The sequence below is a fragment of the Suillus bovinus genome (assembly GCF_016758785.1).
Source record: "Suillus bovinus strain UH-Sbo-P2 chromosome Unknown EDB93scaffold_47, whole genome shotgun sequence".
Taxonomy (NCBI): domain Eukaryota; kingdom Fungi; phylum Basidiomycota; class Agaricomycetes; order Boletales; family Suillaceae; genus Suillus; species Suillus bovinus.
Genome location: NW_024542103.1, coordinates 44798 through 59342, shown reverse-complemented (window position 1 = coordinate 59342; position 14545 = coordinate 44798). Strand labels below are relative to the sequence as shown.

The 14545-nt window shown below is 46.1% G+C and overlaps 3 protein-coding genes across 3 annotated transcripts; 2 read left to right on the top strand and 1 right to left on the bottom strand.

Moving 5' to 3' along the window:
- Positions 1-118: 118 nt before the first annotated feature.
- Positions 119-2628, bottom strand: EDB93DRAFT_630215 (uncharacterized protein). Its single transcript, XM_041456921.1, has 18 exons — positions 2574-2628; positions 2380-2508; positions 2246-2311; positions 2159-2188; positions 1997-2103; positions 1907-1946; positions 1781-1853; positions 1698-1731; positions 1628-1641; positions 1569-1573; positions 1387-1515; positions 1317-1337; positions 1225-1265; positions 1126-1178; positions 1057-1064; positions 939-1000; positions 410-843; positions 119-347 (listed from the first exon to the last, which is right to left on the bottom strand). The coding sequence occupies exons 2-17, from the start codon at positions 2466-2468 to the stop codon at positions 560-562; spliced, it is 1056 nt and encodes a 351-aa protein (XP_041305490.1). The 5' UTR covers positions 2469-2508; positions 2574-2628; the 3' UTR covers positions 119-347; positions 410-559.
- A 3381-nt stretch (positions 2629-6009) lies between these two features.
- EDB93DRAFT_1229803 (uncharacterized protein) lies at positions 6010-7471 on the top strand. The gene is given in 8 exon segments (XM_041451271.1): positions 6010-6229; positions 6285-6317; positions 6366-6568; positions 6586-6668; positions 6726-6935; positions 6993-7128; positions 7176-7323; positions 7378-7471. 7 exon segments carry the CDS (start codon positions 6077-6079, stop codon positions 7291-7293), a joined length of 936 nt encoding a protein of 311 aa, XP_041305489.1. The 5' UTR covers positions 6010-6076; the 3' UTR covers positions 7294-7323; positions 7378-7471.
- Positions 7472-12793: 5322 nt separating this feature from the next.
- Positions 12794-14262, top strand: EDB93DRAFT_1159358 (uncharacterized protein). Its single transcript, XM_041450000.1, has 3 exons — positions 12794-13449; positions 13505-14015; positions 14067-14262. The coding sequence occupies exons 1-3, from the start codon at positions 12798-12800 to the stop codon at positions 14122-14124; spliced, it is 1221 nt and encodes a 406-aa protein (XP_041305488.1). The 5' UTR covers positions 12794-12797; the 3' UTR covers positions 14125-14262.
- The last annotated feature ends 283 nt before the right edge of the window (positions 14263-14545 follow it).

Sequence of the window (14545 nt, the reverse complement as noted above, 5' to 3'; positions counted from 1 at the left end):
TTGTCAAAGTCGCTGGTGGGAGTCAACAACATGTAGCATTTAAATGGTTGAAAAATATTCACCAAATCTATTTGCATATTCAATTCAAGCTTGAAGTTTGCAATTGGTACTATACAAGAGGGCGTCATAGTCACGGCTCAAGCATACTAGGCCCTTGTCCAAAGCCCGGGCCGGGTCGACCTAGGCTTCAGGCCTTCAGGTCGGGCTTTGCACAACACTACTGGAAGGTAAATCGGTCGATCCAAGGCCGATTAACGACTAGCAATCATAGCGCTTCACAGTATGATCCAACATGGAGAATGCCAACAAGCCCGGTCACAGGAAACTCGTGCAGTGGCGCGGGAGCACTGAATGTCTTGGAGTAAGCAACGATGACGACACAGTCCACCCAACAGCACCAAAGGCTCACCGGATATGTGTATCTTTGTTGTGAACGGGGACCAAGATTTCCATAATAGCACTGGGTAGGTATATATACGCTAGTATCGTACGTTGGGTATTATCTCGTAGCATATAGTCTTTCCTCTTTGTCATAGTCTCAGGCGTCAGTGCCTCAGATTCATTTTACCCACGAACTTGAATGCTCAGAATCGTCCATGTAATCTACCATCACCGAGCGCTCGACGCGGACGCGGATACCGAGTTCCATGTCGTCGTTGGAATTACGAGGCGATTTGGGCCTGGGCTCTGCATCGTTGGGGTTTTTGGAGCTGTTAGAGCCTTTGGAATGGCTCTTAGACTCGAACTGGGAACGGAGACCGGACATCACTTTTTTCTGCGCAGTGAGTGTGGGACGTGCGACGATCACATTTTCCAGGTGTTGGTTGTTTGGCTCTAACATTCCTTTGCGAAATTGGGTGTTCGGAGCGGAAGCAACGGAAAGAATGAACAATGCGAACATCAGCAGAGTAGCAGTCAAGCTCTAGAGTGGTGCGTACCTCGTATATGGATGAGAATCCGTTGGCTCATGATCCACGTTAAAGCATAACCTATTGATGACCTAATGATGCATTCTGAGGGGTCTGATCTCCTTGACGCCAGGGGTACGAAACTTACCCTGCCGACTAATAATAGGTGCGAGTCGATATAAGTTGCTATGGTGTATCCGAAGTTAAGCTCACATACCTGAGTCCTGATATCAGTCGTACGATAAAGGATGAGATTTAATACGTTCGCCGCTGAGTGAATATTAGGAGGTGCTGATCACGAGCAGACTATACTTGCCGGTCAACACGATAAAATATCCGATGCCGTCATAGATCAGGCTAAGTATGATGAGCCATGCACATTGACTCTGCTAGTGGTAAGGGACTTACACCCGTATTAGCTGTTCTACTCTACGAGAAATGGTTTAGCGACCTAAAAGACGGGTGAGAGAAGACACACCTGCTACTGAGAGGATTATAACGCAGAAGATGTATGGTAGAAATTGTCACCATGGCGATGTCATACACCATTACAGCCAGGTAGTAGAACCAGGTTGATAATATTTTTCCGGCATCTGCCGAGGTACAGCTATGGTTCATGAAGATCTGAACAGCAGACACTGGTGGTAAACGACAACTTACTTTCCCTAAAAAAGGGATAGTGTTTGCGTGAGACCTCTTTGTAAGGAAAACCAACGTACATCATTAACAACGGCTGTGTATTGTGAAGGTCAGTGCGAATCCAAAATCAAAATAGAAGCCAAAGCTTACGAGTCCGGTGGAATAGATCGGAAAACCACTCCGCCTAAAGGGAATAAGAGAAAGGATATCATGCCTGTGTTGTAATGACCCACCGAAATCGAGAAGAGGTATAGTAACACTAGTACAATTCCTATCCGCCTATCTCTTCTTGCGATATTGAATGTCCTAGATGATATTTTTAAGTCTGTGCGGCTGTGACCCACAAATAATCGACATACCTGATACCTAGGATGGCCTGTGATATCATAGTTTGTATGGCTACAGTGTGGTCAATAAAGACATGGCGGGTAGACACCGATGAGACAGACCTTTGAAGGCAGGCGCCACAAGATAGTAGTGTTGACACGTCTGTGAGGTATAGGTGGTGGAGAAGAATCCGTAATTGCTAACTACCATGGCTATAATACTAATATAACTGCATTGAATGTGAGCGAGAAAAAAATCGTAAGACGGATTTAGGACAAACGTACCGTATGAGAATGAATAAGGCGCAGGCAAGACTGATGGAGTTTAAGCTCGTCGACGGTAATATGTGAAAATATGACAGAGCGTCGTACCTTATATGAAAAATTGACGATTGGCTTCGGTAAAAGCGCCATTCCGCAGGGAGTGTAATAACATAGCTGAACGTAACTTGTCAGAATATCGCCGCGACTACGGAACCGCGACAAAGAGAGAAAACACTACTTACTCGTAAAATGCAATGGAAATGGATGCTACTCGCAAATATTTCTCAGTCGTTAAGCTGCCTACAACCCCACGCCGCTCCAGAGCCTCCATTTAGTAGATGAAGTACTCGTCGATTGGCTCTGCGGCGGTCCTTGGTAAATTGAGGTGAGGAATGAGAGTGAAAAAAGGAATGTATTAGGCAAGGCCACGACTGACTCGGTGCAGGCTAATGCTGAGTGCTGAAGGCTTGTAGAAATAGAGAAAGAAAGCAACACTGAGGAATGCCAGCAAGGCAGCATTTTCTAGCGTGACCGAGATCACATTTTGAAATTGATTAAATGTAGAAAGGGGCACAAGAGATCTGTCATGCAAGCCAAGACTAGCCAGCGAGACGTCGGCTGGGATTGGCGAGGCACATCCGAGCCGTCTAAGGTCCAGTGTCAACTTTGCTGATTAGTAATAAGCATATGTGCGGGGTTTATGAAATTCATTTATGAGTCCGAGTCAGTCACGCGCACGTCTCGGTCTCACAGTCACAGCCAACCCCACGAACCAGAAGGGCTACAGTTGTCAACGGTCTGGCATGCTCGGACTTATTGACAGGAGAATCTGGTCTAAAGTCGAATGAATGGGTGTCCGTCGTATCTACATATGATAGTAAACCTTCTTGGAATCCTCGAACTCAACTCACGCTCATCATCATGCTCTTCAAGTTTTCAGATTTTTACTGATAGGATACCAAAGTCGCTCCCTCTTAGCCTTAGAGACTCTTATCCTCTTCACCATACCATGGCGTGCGAGCATGCGTGTCTGCACTGCTCTCGGAATAACCTGTCAACTCGGACTCGCATATGTACATACTGCTTTCCGCACCACCAAACCACCGGATTAGTGTGTTTGCCAGCAATAGGGCCTAGTATGCGCTTCATCCGGATCGTGCTCCGACTTTCTCATCCGCAGGCCTGGTCGACAAGTTTAGTCATCCTTTGACAGAGACGACGACGTTATCCGTGGATCATCTATACTGCCGTATGCCCATGCGTTTCTCTTGGCATATCGACTTGATATAAAATTCGCAGATAATCCTTTAAACGTGGACCTGACCTGGTTCATATTTCACTTGTATGGGCTTGGGTATACTTTTGACCAATCATATTTATCACAGTTACGTTCGCTAGTCATTTTCAATCACCTTTATGTATGACATGTTCAAATCTACGAAGACGGCTATGACACTGGCAAGTGCGTGCTTGTTATACTTCATGTGGGCGACAAACCAGAGAGGGTGTTCCATACAACTCGCCAAGTTCGTCTTCCTTCCGTGGCAGAAGATACTCACATTACATGCAGCTGTACAGATTAAGCGCCCACTAACTCGGAGTCTTGCATCTCATACACATCTGATATCTGCAGTGTCTCATCAGCATTGCTCTGCTGCGAGGTCATGTATTCAGCCCCAGCCCTGGGATTTTTCTCAGGTCAGATCTGTACGTTATATTAGGTAGTTGCGGTCCCTACTACTTTATTGTCCCGCTGATCCACGGCGCTTACGTCGTTTGCAATGGTTCAGTCTCTCAGTCCGCCTTCTTTTACTTCTCATGATGAGATTTACGCTCCCCTGGAGTTCGCACTGACCCCTGCAAATGCCATGCCACAAATCACTACTGCTACCGATGCAAATTGTTTTTTTCTCAACTTTGGCCAAGACCAGGACCCCATCGTCGTAGTTTTACTATGGTACCATTTGATATCATAGTTAGATAATTCAGGTCAAGTCACCTGCTTTCGTTCTTTTTACCACAGCCCCAATCGGGTGGGCTCAGCAGCTCGTTGCCGTCGGTTCCACAAAGCATACAACCTGAATCATTGCGCCGATCTACCTTATGGGGAGTCACAACTTAGGTACACATTTTTCTTCGAGAACATCCCGAAGTTTATGCGACACCCAACGCCTATCGTGTCATCAACGCAAATGATATATACTGGTTGGTGAAGCACGTATGGGGGAGGAAGAACGACTTGATGGACTGCGAGGAAGCTAACAAGACTGAGTCAGTAATACGCATCATGACTTGATCACCAAATATTGACGCGGAATTAACCGAGAGCTATAGTAGAGTCTGTTATTACATAAACGGATGCAAACCAACTCATCCGAGTCCTACTCTTCCACTACACAATAAATTGCAAATTCAGTGGGAGACCTTGAGTCAACCGAAAAGCAGGAATCTGCACGTACGCGTGGTATCACATTCATCAGAACTTCACAACACCAACTCCTTGAAGCACAAAAGCCACGTCTCGAACATACTATGGGTCGTAGTTCGATTTATAGTAAATGCGAGGGTGACGCAGCCTACAAATTTTTATCTTAATGAACATCTGGCAGGCGTCCTTAAACTTTAATGCTTACCCTCATTTCAATTCAGCACCCACGATTTCCTCCTTTCCAGATGCTGCAGTGAAGACGGTCACTGTAACACTGTCTGTTGCACGCAGAAGGCTATTACATCTTTGCTTCGCCATACAGCATTCCGAATCAATGCTATGTTCCGCAATTCTGTCGAGGTTTCTCACAATAGCTGGATCCAAGGCATATCTTGCGCAACTAGTGCTAGTGAGTCTTAGGTCATACCGCGAGTATCCATATTCACTGTATTCTTGTCAAAGCATGCTATTTTGTCACTACGATTCAGACACAGGTCATGTACTTCATCACTTACATCACGATTGACCCTATATGACTTCAACGCAATCTCAATCCCGTCGACAGACACCAGGGAGCTTGCTATAAACCGAGAAGGAGCCAGTCTGAACGTCATTATCAATCACAGTAGGCACCAGGACGGGAAGAGGCAAGTGAGGGTTCAGTCAAAGGGGAGGCACAGAACTGGGTGCCACTGCGACTCTTGAGACTAGAACAAGTCTGTCCATTCTGATTATGGGGCAGATTATGTCGTAATCCAATGGCCTTTGAATCTGCATATATATATGTTAACCGGTACGTCTTCTTTAAATTTGTTACTTGACAATACGTGCGCCAATCGATAAAATATGATGGACAGTCGGACTCGTCCGCGGACATGTACCAAACCTGCCCAAACTATCTATAAATACACAACCTCCCGCGGTCTGCTATATCGGCCTCTCCCTCAGTACCAACGAGCGTGGTCAACGTTTGAGTTCAGCCAAACACACTGCACCTACTGCTCTGTTTCCCCTTACTAGTTCATACCCAGAACCACCATCTTCCAGGGAGAACTTCAAACGTGCAGACCCTGTCGAGTACCCGGTATGTCTCATATTACCACATGCTGTTGTTTTCTCTCAGACGTCTCAAAGATCAGTCATCTGGAAGGCTTCGGAAGATCGAACTCATCTCCATCTACATAGATTTCCGATATCACTGCTTTTCAGCCAGACAGGTAGGGAAGAGGAAAATTCTGTCATTTCCATCGTACTCTGATCATTCATTATAGTTCATATCTCTATCAACGTTTTCATTGTTCGACATCCTTGGTTGTATTATCCTTAAGCTTGTGCTTTACGTACGAACGATTGAACAGTTGCAACTTCGTGTCCGTACGAGGGTATAACCAATTACCTGATACGGGGAGATAGATAGGAGATAGCCACCCTGTCATATCTCGATCTCGTTCGTACATCTTTCACGATAAACCAGATCACCTCCACTTCAGGACGCATATCAAGATCTCCCAATGGCAACTATCGATGCCCAGGGCCTCAGAGAAATAATTGAGCGCTTTCGAGTTCTGATCGTAGGGAGAGGAAACGCAGGCAAAACGACCATTCTCCGGAAAGTCTGCGACACCAAGGATCAACCAGAAATCTACGATGCCGAAGGAAATAAGGTGCGGGTAATGATCTATGCTGTACATGCATCTATCGCTGATCAATTGTGGGTAGATTGATGCCGCCATCGTAGAAGCCTCGATCAAGGTCTGTACCATCTGCCTTTTGAGCATACATGCGCTGATGGACGCTCAGCCTGGAGAACACAATATCACAGATGAAATGGTGTTCAAAAGCAAACCCGGTTTTGTCTTTCACGACTCTTGCGGCTTTGAAGCGTGCTCTAAAGAAGAATTTGAGGTTATGAAAACTTTTGTCTCAGAACGCGCACACGCGACAAAATTGGAGGAGCGAATCCATGTCATTTGGCAAGTAACTCCTCTTCTGACATTCCACGCGTGTTGATTGCAATCAGGTATTGTATTCCAATGGACGAACCGTGTCGAACATTCCAGCGAGCCGAGGAAAAGTTCTTTTTGGAGTGTGACACTGGGAACGGTGAGTTTGCAGCTTTATTGTCCTATGTTTTGCTCAGACTAAACGATCGATCTTCAGTTCCCGTGATTGTGGTGTTCACCAAGTTTGACGCTCTGCTTCCAGTTGCGTATGGAGACATCAAGAAACAACTAAAGGGGGTATCGCCAGAGGAACGCTCAAAGAGGATTGCCCAGCGCATGGAAGAATTGTTCACAAATACGCGTGTGTGGGATCGGTTGTGCGACCCTAAAAACCGTGTGCGTCCTAAGTCTTCTGTACGGTTGCAGAGTAAGTAGTTCAGATTGGCTCCTGTCATGTCAAAGTTGATGTTAGTCACCGTGCTAGATATGAACAAACCGGATACAGACTGCAACACTCTACTGGAAAGTACCACTCTCGCATTGGACAACGAGGCATTACGCTTTTGCTTGGTGTCAACCCAACAATCAAACCTGGAGCTTTGTATCAAGTGTGCTGTTACGTGAGTCGCAGAGTTGCAAGTCCCATATTTGTACCAATTTCATCTAGGACACTCGTTGGTCATGCACGTCGGCAATCTGGGCCACTTGGAATTGATTATGGATCCTATCAGTATGACATTGCTAAGTGGTTTGCACATCTCGAAGTAAGGAAAAGATTGATTTAACCTGACGCACTGGTGATGATGCTCATGATGGTAAATGTTGAAGTGCTGAAAATGTAGACATTCTGATATATTCTTTGATCGTAGTCATCCATTGATAACAGCTGGTAAGATTGTGGTTTACAGAGCTCGAACAGCATGTACAACGCTGATTCCTTGCTGCTGCTCGCCTGTTGACAGTATGTAAGTGCATTGATGGTTTCTAGTCTTCGACCCATACTCATGATCGCTCCGTCTTTCCGTTGCTCCCCTGTTGGTAGACGGTAAGTGTCGTGATGGTTTCTGATCCTCGACCCATTCTCATGATCTCCATGCCTTGCTGATGGCCTCATCTGTTGACAGCGGGCAAGTGTCTTGATCATCTATAGTTCTCGATCCATGCTCATGATCTCCGTGTTGCTTGCCTGTTGATAGCATGTAGGTGTCTTGATGGTTTCTCGTCCTCGACCCATGCTCATGATCTTCATGCCTTGCTGCTGTTTGCCTGTTGGAAGACGGTAAGTATTTTGATGGTTTCTAGTCCTCGACCCACGCTCATGATCTCTATGCCTTGTTACTCGCCTGTTGACAGTATGTAAGTGCATTGATGATTTCTAGTCCTCAACCAATTCTTATGATCCCTATACCTTACTGATGTTCGCCTGTTGACAGCGCGTAAGTGTCTTGATCATTTATAGTCCTCGACCCGTGCTCATGATCTCCATGCCTTGCTGCTGCTTGCCTGTCGACAGGAGGTAAGTGTCATCATTTGTAGCCCTCGACCCATGCTCATGTTCCCCACACCTTCCTGCCTGTCGCCTGTTGACAGTATGTAAGTGCCTTGATGGTCTCTAGTCTTCGACCCATGTTCATGATCATCATGTCTTGCTGCTATTCGCCTGTTAACAGAATGTCAGTAATTTGATTGTCTACAGTCTTTGACCCATGCTCATGACCCTCATGTCTTGCTGCTGTTCGCTTATTAACAGAATGTCAGTGCTTTAATAGTTTATAGTTTCGACCCATGCTCATGATCCCCGTGTCTTGCTGCTGCTCGCCTGTCGACAGGGGGTAGGTGCCTTGGTTGTTTCTAGTCCTCAACCCATGCTCACGATCCCCATGCCTTGCTGCTGCTCTCCTGTTGACAGCATGTAAGTGCCTTGATTGTTTACAGTCTTTGACCCATGCTCATGATCTCCATGTCTTGCTGCTGTTCGCCTGTTGACAGTGTGTAAGTGCCTTTATTTTTTCTAGTCCTCTACCCATGTTCATGATCTCCATGCATTGCTGCTGCTCGCCTCTTGACAGTGGGTAAGTGCCTTGATGGTTTTTAGTCCTCAACCCATGCTCATTATACCTATGCATTATTTCTGCTCGCCTGTTGACAGAAAGTAAGTGTCTTGATAGTTTCTAGTCCTCGACCATGCTTATAATCTCCATGTCTTGCTGCTGTTCGCCTGTTGACAGCATGTCAGTGCTTTAATTGTTTATATTCTTCGACCCATTCTCATGATCCCCATGTTCTGCTGCTGCTTGCCTGTTGACAGGGGGTAAGTTCCTTGGTTGTTTTTAATCCTCAACCCATGCTCACGATCCTCATGCCTCGCTGCTGCTCGCCTGTTGACAGTATGTAAGTGCCTTGGTAGTTTTTAGTCCTGGACCTATGCTTATGATCCCCGTGCCTTGCTGCTGCTTGCCTGTCGACAGCATGTAGGTGCCTTGATGGTTTCTCGTCCTTGACCCATGCTCATGATCTCCATGCCTTGCTGCTGCTTGCCTGTTGAAAGACGGTGAGTGTCTTGATGGTTTCTAGTCCTCGACCCATGCTAAGATCCCCATGCCTTGTTACTGCTTGCCTGTTGACAGTATGTGAGTGTCTTGATGGTTTCTAGCCATCGACTCGTGCTCATAATCGCCATGCCTTGCTCTTGTCCACCTGTTGACAGACGGCAAGTGTCTTGACGGTTTATATTCCTCGACTCATGCTCATGCTCGCTACACCCTGCTGCTGTTCACATGTCGACAGTGTGTAAGTGTCTTGATAGTTTATATTCCTGGACCCATGTTCAAGATCACTATACCTTGCTGCTGCTCGCCTGTTGACAGTGTGTAAGTGCCTTGGTGGTTTCTAGTCCTCGACCCATGCTAATGATCTCCATGCATTGCTACTGTTCGCATATTGACAGACGGTAAGTGTCTTGATGGTGTCTAGTCCTTGACCTACGCTCATGATCTCCATGCTTTGCTGCTGCTTGCCTGTTGACAGGAGGTAGGTCTTATCATTTGTATTCTTCAGCCCGTGCTTATGATCCCTGTCCCTTGCTGCTGCTCGCCTGTTGACAGCGGGTAAGTGTCTTGATGTTTTCTAGTCCTCGACGTGTGCTCATGATCTTGATGCCTTGCTGCTGCTCGCATGTTGACAGAACGTATGTACCTTTGATGGTCTTTCATGCATGACTCATGCTTACGGTTCTGATGTCTTGCTGCTGCTCGATTGTTGACAGAACGTATGTACCTTGATGGTTCCTCATTCTTGAATCATACTTATGGTCCTGGTGCCTTGCTGCTGCTCGCCTGTTGACAGAATGTACGCATCTTTAATGGTTTCTCATCCTTAACCCCTGCTGACGATCACTGCTACTTGCCTATTGGCAGCGGGCAAGTGCCTTGATATTTTTCAGTCCGCAACCCATGTTTACGGGCCTTACATCTTACTGTTATTTTTTTGGCAGGTGGTAGGTGCCTCGATCACATTTTGTATTGAAATGATACTGAAGATCATGATGATGTTGATTCGTTCTTAAAGCCTGATGTAAGCATCTATTTTATCAGATGAGTCGAAGCATCATTACTTATATAATGCATAGTTCGTTGAGTATCCCTCCTTAGCTTACTTTTCTCATTCACTCATCTTGCATATTTTGCGCTGTGCAGAATGTGAGTTAATTGACACTGATAACGTACTAAATCTAATAACGATTTTGACTGGTTCTTTCACTCTATAGGATGTGAGTATGTTTCAATCGCTGAGGATTCTAGCCACATAATCCCTTGAATTCGTCATGTGTTCGCAGAATGTGTGTTAATCATACTTATCCTATCGGGATATCATAGTACTTCACTGACGAACAATTTTATTCAGCTCGTACGTCCATGGATGGCATACTTCACCATTTAAAGCGGTACTAATCTGCCCGACAGTTCGTAAGTTACTGAACACAGCAGTCATTGTCCACAATCTAGTGATTAATTATCCACAACTGTCGTGTCAACCAAATAGAATGTGCGTCTTTGTTATTAATCAGATGCCAAGTTGCCGCCTCATGATTCTGTCATTCCTTTCCAGGAGGCAAGTAGCTTGCTCTGTGGAGTTGATCCTGGTACCCACACTTTCAGCCTGTTGCTAGGCAGAAATCGAGCGAGATGACATTATCCTCGTTCTTCAGCCATTGGTAGGTTCGTTTTCCTCCACATTAATTCTCAGCACTGTAAGAGTGTGCAACAGGCTGCGAAGGGAACATTCACCGCTACTGCGAACAAAATTATTCAGACCGGCATTGGTTAGTTTCTCATAGCATAACTCTCAGTTGTAGCCTTAATGACAGAAAGCAGCTACTATCATGGTCCTCGAGTACTCTGCCTTTCTCCCGAACAACTTGAAGACCTCTAAGCGCGTCGCGTCTGCAGTGTATTACTACCTGAAATCTCCGACAGTTGTCGCAGTGGAGAAAGGTGCGAAAGAGATTTATCGTCAAGGCTACGACAGAGAGGAACTGGAGAAGAAGATTCTCGAGTTCATCCTTGAAAATCGCTTGTGTATGTCCCTCGCCTCGTTGTGGAAGTCGAAGTTTACTAACAGCCTGCAGCAAAAGACTTGGCTGAAAAGAAGTAGATGATGCTCGAGCCAAGTTTCCCGTTTCTCGATGCATTTTCCCCGTGCTATGCACTCGTGTTCTATACGATACCCAGCACACCAGCTTCAATTCCTGAGCGGTGCAGACTGTGATATTTCCTTGTTTCCGGTGCTCTTCCCTATGCTATGAACTGTACTTGGCACTCCAGTTTCAACTACTGAGCGCTGCACACTGTATCGGGTATCAACACCCATTTTTTCGGATCTCATCACATCGCGTTCTGCTTTGTGCTATGTAGACTGAGGCTTGCGCTGGTCGAATGATCGTTGTTTATTCTTATTTTCAATCATGAGAATGTGAGAACTGACTTGGTATGCTTCAATACTGAACCGGACAAGCATGGCAATATTATCGATGCTCGTCGGGACAACATGCAGCCTGGGGGAGTAAGTCATGTATAAGAAAGTCTGGGAGGCCGCAGGAGATTTAGAACAGACAAATAATCCAGGAGGCAATCACAGCGTTAGATTCTTGTCTTGTAATTGAACACGAATTTATTATCTCGACTCGGATATCGAACATAAAACAAAAATGACAGGTGATAACGCGGACGTATCGAGTCGTTTGACAGCATCATGAAACTTGAGTATGTTATGGACATGACAAGGTAGCGCCTGAAAAAGTCGAAGTCGGATAGAAAAAGTGACTAGCAATGCAGGCTAGCTACCATTTTGAAGATAATAAACATTCTCATGGCAAGGGACGCACCATCAAGTGTATTACATCTCTCTGCACGGTTCTTGTTGAGTTCATTCTTTCGTATGTCATATAAGGTGAGAGTGTTCAACATCTTTGTCTGCGACCACAAAAAGACGTATTCAGCTGTGGGTCATCGGGTCAGGACAGACAACAGTGTCACTGAAGACCATACGGTCCATTGTCAATATTGACAAGCATGGCAGGGTAAAACACACACCTAGGCAGAATGGTTATGAGTCTAGCTTGAGGTTGCATGCCAGGTTTGGTCGCTGATCCGCCAGCGGTACGTGGAATAGCAACAACCAGCGATAGGATAAAAACGGGTACTCCCAGTGGTGCACTCACCACTTGTGGGCAGCTTGCGCCTGCCACGATCGCCTTCTTCGTCCCTGAAGTTTTGCACATGAAACATGGTCGCAAAGACTTGTCGAACTAAGTGCGACCGCCAAAGCACCACAGCCTTATTCGAGTCGATGCATAAGTTGTGAGAGTCCAACCTTTACGCTTGATGAGCAACATGATGGATTGTCTGTAACTGCATAGAACGTGATAGGAAGTAGGTTGTACCAGGTTGTCAACACCGCATGGTCAGTTGCCTGCAAAGCCTCAGTGTTGTGGGCAGAAGTCTGCCATCATCCTGCCGGCCGGTTTGGCAGAACTGTGGTGGTCAATTGACAGGCAGGTCGACCTTCCAAAGCATCAGCACAAGATCAGACAGGTATCAGATTACACACCTTGAGAACAAGAGTAATAGTGTATCGAGCAGGGACCGCAGTGAGTGCTGCAACAACAATGCGCTAACAAAGCGCGGCGGTTGAAGGGGTAAAACTTGCCTTGACTGGCTTAGTAAGAGTCGGCAGCATTCGATGATTATATAAACGTCACTTCATGGAAAATTTAGTCCGATTGTCGTTGATGTGGAAGTCGCTCTTTAGCCAGCACTGGCAGCCGCCTAGGGCTAGCCATGTGAGCCAAGTTTTTTCCAGTGCCCCTATCTACGACCTCATATTCCGCGATTTGAGTCCTCGCACCCTGGTGTGGTTGTCGCGCACATGCCACATGATATATAAAGCGGTAATCCATTTTTGCCAGCGTGCATACAACATAAATCGACATCTGTCGCGTTATTTCCCCGATCCCCTCTCATTTCGCTCTCTCCAAGCGCGGACTGGTCTTGTCATTTCAGGATCAAGTGCACTTCAATTTTTGGACCGTACTTTCTACCCCGAATCAGATCTCGACATCTACTCTCACCCTGGACATGTTTATGAGGTGCTAGACTGGATCGAGAGCTTTGGGTATCGGTTTGAACCACACAAGTATCAAGAGGAGGACTGGCGTAGTCAGGTTTCAGCTGAATGGGATGGCACACAGCCGAGAAGGCTCCCACCCGTGGAGCCACTGTGGCACTCAGAAGATCATGTACGCTCGACGCGGTATTCTAACATCAATGAAGTCTACACCTTCAAGCGTTATGTATTCATAGATGAAGAGCTTGTAGAACTTCAAGTCCAAGTTATTGAGGCAATCCACAACCCTATTGATACTATCCTGAAGTATCACTCAAGTATGTCTAAATTATTCCCTTGCATTCTCACGAACTTGATTGATATCGGTTACAGCTTGCGTCATGAATATCATCACTTTTGATGCGGCGTATTCATTCTACCCAATCGCGACATTTGAGGACCGAAGCGCACTCCAAATCCCTGGATCGAGGCACCGCCCGGACGTTCTCGCAAAGTATATCAGGAGGGGTTGGAGAGTCTATACGTTATTAAGGCCCGGTGATTTTGCGCAGCCCCATGAATCTCCATTCCTCCCGAACGTGACACGATGGGTCGGTGATCGTCATTGTTGGATCGTTCCACTAGATACATCGGGAGTCGAACTTCGTCCAGCGTTATCTCCAACATCAAGACAATTTTCATGGGACCCCTCCACCCAGAACGGTTGGACAATGTTGGCCAAACGATCCAGCTCAGTGGAAATGGATTCCAACCTCGTCGCGACCACTATGTTCCGTTACAACTATATTATTCCCAGTGAATCGCTTGCTTTGGAGATTCGTGGGTGGGTATCCTCCCAGGGTCAATTTTACCACAAGTCAGTAACGAGATATGAATGGACTTGGTGCGTCTATTGCTACACAATCCATTCAATTGCATTCACACGTGTACTTAGGTTCGACTCCGAAATTCCAGGGTTCCGTAAGTTTGGCGTAGCGGGGGTGACATGTTAGAGTTGGCTGTTTGGTAGGTGGACCAGGCCGGCACCGTCATTTTATCTGGTCTTTTATTTTTTCAAGACTCGTCCCACACGCATCACACAGGTTAGAAATTATTTGCAAATGTCATTCTTTTGGGCATGTTTGAAAAAATGTCTTGATGCACCGACGGATCACTGTGATTCAGAATACACCAGTGAGTATTTCGAACTCAGAAACAACCTAGTAGGGAGGGCAATTTGGATCACCTTCAATTATTCCTCACGATCTCTTTGCCGGTGACATTGCAATTTGTTGTAGGCGTGAAAGAGATACCTCCATGATCAGACTGCGCTTTTGTCACTAGATGAAACTCATCCATCCCGGACCTGATCACGACATTCTTACCCCGGTCATCAAAGAAGCTTCAGCTTTTAAAGATCTCTGGAATGATATG